This window comes from Lathyrus oleraceus, chromosome 7 (assembly GCF_024323335.1).
Source record: "Lathyrus oleraceus cultivar Zhongwan6 chromosome 7, CAAS_Psat_ZW6_1.0, whole genome shotgun sequence".
Taxonomy (NCBI): domain Eukaryota; kingdom Viridiplantae; phylum Streptophyta; class Magnoliopsida; order Fabales; family Fabaceae; genus Lathyrus; species Lathyrus oleraceus.
In genome coordinates, this window is record NC_066585.1 from 196424955 (window position 1) to 196432669 (window position 7715).

Consider the following 7715-nt stretch of genomic DNA (forward strand, 5'->3'; position numbering starts at 1 on the left):
CTTCAGGCGACCGATCAATGTGCAATCAATTGAACATCTCCTTCCGATTTTTTCAAGGAGATGCATTCAAAGAAGATAGGTTGTAAGGTTTCAATATGAGAACAAAAACAACACTTGTGTTATCAGTTAAATCGAACATGTGCAGTCTCTCTTTAGTTGCGAGATTTTCATGGCAAGCAATCCACGAGACAAATTGAACTCGTAGTCTCACCACATTACATATAGCAACTTTCTAAGGACCTCTTGATGACATTCCTTAATAGTATGATGTATTTTCTTCGTGAAAAAATTCTTACTATTGTTACCTTCTGCCATTCCAGCGATGGTTAAGCTTTGGTTCTTTAGTTAAGAATAATTTTGAGGATCCACGAGCACGTAGTCTTTATTGACACTGTCATGAGATTGTCGTTTTTGATGTGGTAGCAGTGAATATCCATCTTACCACTAAAATTCTAGTTTTATCGTATTTGCATTATTCCACTTCTGCAAAGAAATCAAATTAAAATCGCGTTACTTTTCAATGCACACACAAATATTTATTCATTTTTAAAGATGGAAATATATCTAATTGTAATATTTACTATTGAATTGAAATAATCATTGTCTAAAAAAACATTGACTTAAAATAGTTATTTTAGGAATTTTAAACTCATAACAGCAAAGGTATACATTTGTCTATATATCTATATAGCTACCTGCATTCCTGCTTTTTAATGTTAATTAGTAAAATCATTTATAAAAAATTTAAATGAAAAATTTATTTTTTTAAAAATAGTGATATTAATAAAAAGTTTATATCGTTATTGGGATAAATCATAATCAGTATGTTGAGGATACACGATTAAACTATAATTATTTAATATTTTTATTTAAAAAATTTATTTAGACATTAAGTTTAATCAATAAAATAATTTATTTATCTAAAAGTTACATTTTTTTTCAATCATTAAAAATATGACTTAGATATAGATATTGAGAAGTTGTATTCAAAACAATTTTTTGAATGTTGAATAGTTATATCTTTTGAATATAAAATTTGAATTTACTATTAAACATTTTTAAAGATGGTCAAATATCGAATATTATTTTTATTTAGTAATAGTTTAAATATAGACTCTTATTATATTTTTTCACCATTTTAAACACAAAAAAGACAAAAGTCATATGCATATTACATATTCACCATAAACTAGTCATTGACCAATAAATTTTTTATTTTACCAAACATAAATTAAACAATAATTTTTTTATAAAAACATTCAACATAAAAAAGTAAAAAGATATTAAAACATGGAATAGTATATTCATCTATAGAATAAAATATCCCAAGATTTCCACACATTTAATAAAAATGATCCAAATTTATTTCATTTCTTTAACAAAAATATTATGTTGACTAAACTAACAGATAAGATTAAAATTATTGTTTTTTATTTAAATAAATAAGCATTTCATATTACATTTTAGTCTTAAGAAAAACTTAAAAAAACAAAGAAAACAAATTCAATACATGAATAATTCCAAATAAAAATATAAAATAATATTTTTAACAAAAAAATATTAAAATATAAAAAGTAAAGAAAAATGACACATGTGATTGGTTCCTCTCCCCTATAAAAACTGAATACTCTGTCTCAACATAAAATATATAAAAATATAAATATAACATAAACTCACTTATTATATAAAGCTCTTAGATAGAGAAATGTTTTCATTTTAAAGTCTCAAAGGACCCTACTACTACATTTCTTACCGAACCAAATAAAAGTCACAAAGAGTGTTCTTTCATTCTTCCCTCACTCTGTTTCTCTTGTTTCTCTCTCTCTTGTTTCTCTCTCATCAGTCAACATAACCATGGATTCCAACAACAACCTCAAATCTCCAAGAAACGGTTCTTCTCTTCCTTCACCACGCTATAGCCAGAGTTCTAGTAGCAGCACCAACAGTAACATCATCAACAATGAAACGGTTTTGAACCTACCAAAACCCATAACCAGATCCGAACCGGGTAGCCCGTACCCGACAACATTTGTTCAAGCTGACCCATCTTCATTCAAACAGGTTGTTCAAATGTTAACTGGATCCGCTGAAACAGCAAAACAAACCTCTTCCAATTCCACCAACAATAACAACAACATAAGAAACCATATTCCACCCATCAAAACCATACCTAATAAACCGAACCAATCTGGTTTCAAACTCTATGAACGAAGAAACTCTCTCAAGAATCTTAAACTCAACCCTCTGTCACCTGTTTTCTCTTCAAATAATTCAAACCCTTCTGGTTTCTCTCCTCGTAACTCTGATGTTCTGTCACCAAGCATCCTCGATTTTCCTGCACTTGTTCTCAGTCCTGTTACTCCTCTTATACCCGACCCGTTTAACAGAAACACCGTCACCGGTGGTGGTGGTGGAAGCGGTTACCGATGCGGGAATGCGAGTCCAAGTCCGAGTCCGAGTCCGAAACCGGTTTTGAACACTGAAGCTGAAGAAAAAGCTATCAAAGAAAAAGGGTTTTTCTTACACCCTTCACCTGGAAACACTCCAAGAGACTCTGAACTTCGTTTGCTTCCTCTGTTTCCGACTACTTCTCCTAGAGCTTCGGGTCCTTCTTCTTCTTCTACTTCGAGTACTTGAATTTTATTAAATTTTTAATTTTATTTTTAATTTTAATTCTTGGTGGTTTAGATTTTGTTTTAGATTTTTATAATCTATATTAATGGCATTGATGAGGTTGAGAAAGAGATAATTTTGTTGTAATGGATTTTTCACAGAATCGAAAATCTTGCTTCAATTGTATGTAGAATTGTATGCTTCTTTCCCTTTTCAATTTTTGTTTTTTGTTTTCTGGTTTTTCTTTGTTGGTTCGATGAAACGTTAATTAAGAGAGATAAAAAGAGAAAATTTGACTCTCTTTATGTTGTTTGACTAAAAATATTTGACTCTCTTTAATCTTTCTTGAAATAGAGCATTATTAAATGTTGAGATTGATGGAAGACCAAGTTCAATTTGAAATGTGAGTTTTAATTAATTAACTAACGCCCTCCTTAATTGAATTAAATTCATCAGTTTTTTTTCTCGAATACTCTAATGGTCAAAATTTCACTAACTTCGAAGGAGAAAAAGTTTCTAACGATGATTATATTGATACAATTTCTAGTCATGAATTTTGGTTACCACTCACTCGACTATTGTTTTTTTTAAGCTTATTCATTTTACTTGTAATTATTTATTATTAATAAGATTATTATGATAAATTAAACTTATTTTACTATTGAAATTAATATAATTAAATTTAAATACAGTTTTATTCCTCCTATTTTGATTTTTATAATTGTTTAGTCCTTTTTTAAAATAAATTAATTTTCTTTTGTTCTTTTTTCATATTTCATAAATTTCCTATGACCCTCTCTAATTTTTGGCTAGGGATGGGGTGATATAGTGATTAGAGAGAAAAGAGACTATGGATTTTGGGAGAAGAAATTTAATATTCAATAATTTTATTTATACATTAATATTGTTTTACATTAATATAATTTTAAAACATTAATATTAAATACATAAGTAATTAACTTCTTAACATTAATATTATATTATATGTTATTATAATATTTAATTCCTCTAATTAATTAATTTACAATAATTAAATAATTGTAATTTTTATGTTTTAATAATTTATATTATTACTAAATAATATTATAAAATTATTTTTTACATTCTTAATATATAATATAACAAAATTACATGACATAGTGCCACGTAGATTCTGCAACGTCAAGTCCACATCACATTCAAATACCAACTATACTTCGTTAAGAGACTATAAAATATTCAACAAATATGAAAAAAAAAAAGAAAAAAAAAGAACTAATTTCTTTTAAGAAAACCTAAAATATCATAAAAAACAAAATAAAAGAACTAAAAATATGTTTAAGTCATATAATTAATTACTATGTTTAAAATTCAAAAAGAACGCTTAATTTGAAAAAAAAATGTTTTCATATCCTCTCTACTTATAAAAAAAAATTATTTCCACATTTTTCAGTGTCAAAACAATTGTTTTATTAAAATAATAATATAATTAATTATTTTTTGAGTTTAATAAACATGCACCACATATAATATAAAATAATTTTACACAATTGTTTAATAAAAAATTAATTAAATATTATATCATTAAGAGAATTTTAAAATATAAACATAATTTAACAGAATATACATTCAAAATTACAAAAACAATGAGTATATTTTTGTTACCATCATATTTTTATTTCATTCAACAAGTTTATTAATTATACTTAATACAAATATTATACTTAAACAAATTATAAATTATTGATTCAATAATATAAATAATTTTTTTATATTAATACATAAATATAAATAAATGATCTATCAAACTCTAGATTAATAAATTTGCTTCTATTTAATTCAACTAACACATATAAATTGATTTAAATCAAACATTTATCATAGTAAAAAATTAATAATAAATATTACTAATTTAATTATTAAAACCAACCAAACTAATCAATTTTTTAAAAATTGTGCATTGGATCTAACAATTTTTTTATATGGAACAAGTATCTTAATTTATACTATTCTATATTTTAAGTTGTTTTATATATATATATATATATATATATATATATATATATATATATATATATATATATATATATATATATATATATATATATATATATATATATATATATATATATATATATATATAAAATTAAAAAAATAAAGAAAATTTTATATTTATGAACCAACACCATTTTTGAAATAATATTATAATATAAAATAGATCCAATACTCAACAATTATACTAGACACTTTTCTTATAAATATACTAAAAATGAGTGATATTGTTTTATGAATATTACACAGGAGAGTATACAAGAACAAATTGAATAAAAAGTAAAATATAAATAGTTTGTTTTTAATAAACGCAACATTTTTAATATAATAATTTGTGCAGGGTCGTTGCGAATATTCAGACAATTTACTTCGTCAAACCCGATCATCGATAGCATGTTTGAATTTAGTTGCTTCAACTAGAAATCATTAATAATTATTAATAGCAATAAGAATAATGAAAGCTGTGGAAACTTGTATGTGAGAGTGAGAGAAAGAAAAGTGGATTGGATGAGTTAACGTCGATGGGAAAAGAAAAGAAGAATTGGGATAGCTAGCCGTCAATGAAAGAGTAGAAGAATGGGGAAAGGAATCTTGACCCTTTTTGTTGTCTTTCCGAATGAAGGGAAGGTGTCCACATGAGATGGCAGTGAGTTCAGGCATTGGGTAGAAAACATCCACTATTTTTCATATTCATCAATATCATGCCTCTCTTCCCAAAGCATCAAAATATATTTTATATTCATGATAAGGGACTTCCACACTTTGATTTACTTTGATTTTCTACATAGCAATTGCAAGAAAAATATATAAAAACAATTTAATTAGCTTATTGTATTCTACGACTAATATCAACACAAAAGTTTGAATATGTGCCTCAAGGTAGGAGGTTTAATATAAAATAGATTATAAATAATTTAAAAGTAATATAAATAAGAGAATTATATTTTTATATTTTATATATATTTTTTGAATATAATTTTAATATTTATTTTTTATAAATTAAAATATTAATTTTGAAATAAAATAATATAAATATATATTATTAAAAATTAAAAACATAGTTAAGATTACAAAGTTTTTAAAAACAATGTATTTTGTAATGATTTCTATAAAAAAATATTCAAAATAATTTTAAATTTAAGTATTTTTTTTTTAATTTTGATATTTAAAAGAAGTTATTGTAAAATGGTGAAATATTTAAAATAATATATTAAGGTAAATTATTTAAACTAATTTTTTATATGAATTTTTTTAATCAAAATAGGTAACATTTTAAAAGTCATTTTAAAAGAACAAAATTAAATATATATATATATATATATATATATATATATATATATATATATATATATATATATATATATATATATATATATATATATATATATATATATATATATATATATATATATATCATAAAAAAATATTTTATTTTCTTTATTGCATAATGAAAATACTTAGTTTTGAGCTTTGTAGTAATGTGAAATTTGTGATTGTATATACGTTTTTTAGCTATGAATTTTGTTTTATGAGACATGAACTTTTTATGACTATTTTATTTTTTATTTTAATTAATATTTTAGTGAACCTAAAGTTTGCACAATATTATGGTTATAAAAGGTATAGTCTCCTTTGCTGTGAGACTCACGACTATCTTCATGTTTTTTTTTTATAAAAACCGTCTTGTCTTGTATTTTTTTAGTTTCGATTATCAAGTAATGTGAGACTATTTTAGTTAGTCTATAAGAGTTACCCTCTTAGGTAAGGTTAAGGGACACAATGTAAATTTCGAGTTCTCACATAAGACATCAGTGTTTAGTAATAGAACTTGAGTTGATCGACAAATGAGGAGGTGGAGTTTAATGCAGTGGTTTTGAGCTTCCGATACAGTGGATGAGGGGTTGACTTACTAGGTTAGTACTCCAACGTTTAAGTCAATAAGAGAGTGAAAAATATTACGTTAACGAGAATGAATTTGAATACTTGAGAAATGATGCACCTTCCCTCTTAAATAGAAGAGTCGGTTGGAAACTGAAAGCACGGAGGGAGGCGTCAAATCGATCTAGATGGCCAATAGAGTTCCTGCATGTGGAATCACCTGATAAGACAAGGAAAGAGAGCCTACCTGGTATAAACTTTATTTCTTTTGTTTTAATATTGGGTTTTTATCCTTGAGCCTTATGGGTGACCCATAATAGTAACAATTCAAGCCTTTGTTTCGACTTTGCAAGATAAAGGTTTGCATTATGTACTCCTACACGCCCCAGGATCTAGGGATGTGAAATCCTAGGATGTCACCGTTCTTGCGAACAGGTGCTTTAAACTCCTTTCTTGTAATGGATAAAGTTTAGTCGTGAACAACTGACACATGCCATAAGCTAGTTGATAATGATGTTTCCTCCTCCTTAAAGCACTTGAGTGCTTTTAATAGTGAAGTTGCACGAAAAATATCCGAGTGCGTCGCACGCTCAAAGATACAACAGAGTCACCATCAAATTTTATTTATTCTTGAAGGAAAGAGGAAACATCGATAAAACCCGAGGGAAGAGAAATGTGTAAGGAAGTTGGTTATGCAAGGGAAAGGTATTAGCATCCCTCACATTCGTTGTACTCAACGGGAACCGTTTTGATTGTTCTTTGCTTGTACGAGTGTTACTATATAAAGATTATTCGCAAATGATCTCAACAAAGGGAAAAAAGAAAAGAATTAGGGTGCTCGCTGAGGATTGGGGCCCTCGTGCCTACTTGTCCTTATAGTTCAATAAGGAAATCAAAGCTCCATAGTTCGTGGAACTAAGACGAACAAAGAAAGGAAGACTTGATAGAGTTGGTGTTTAAACTCCTAATATTTTTCTATATATTTGGAGTTAGTTAAAATTGAGGTCAAATTCATATTCTACGCCATTTTCTCTTTCAGATTATGTCCTCCTTTTTTATTTTAGTCATGGTGATGATTGAACCAGTCCGACGAGGTTCGCCTGAGAAGGTGACCGACCTTTTGCTCCGGCAGCGAGGTGGCACGGTTCAGAACCATTGATCCTTTTCAAATTGTTTTAATCACAGGTGTTGGT

The 7715-nt window shown here is 26.6% G+C and overlaps 1 protein-coding gene across 1 annotated transcript; it reads left to right on the forward strand.

Annotated features, from left to right (window-relative positions):
- The first annotated feature begins 1670 nt into the window (after window positions 1–1670).
- Window positions 1671–2799, forward strand: LOC127108320 (VQ motif-containing protein 4). Its single transcript, XM_051045784.1, has one exon. The coding sequence runs from the start codon at window positions 1855–1857 to the stop codon at window positions 2635–2637; it is 783 nt and encodes a 260-aa protein (XP_050901741.1). The 5' UTR covers window positions 1671–1854; the 3' UTR covers window positions 2638–2799.
- Window positions 2800–7715: the final 4916 nt, after the last annotated feature.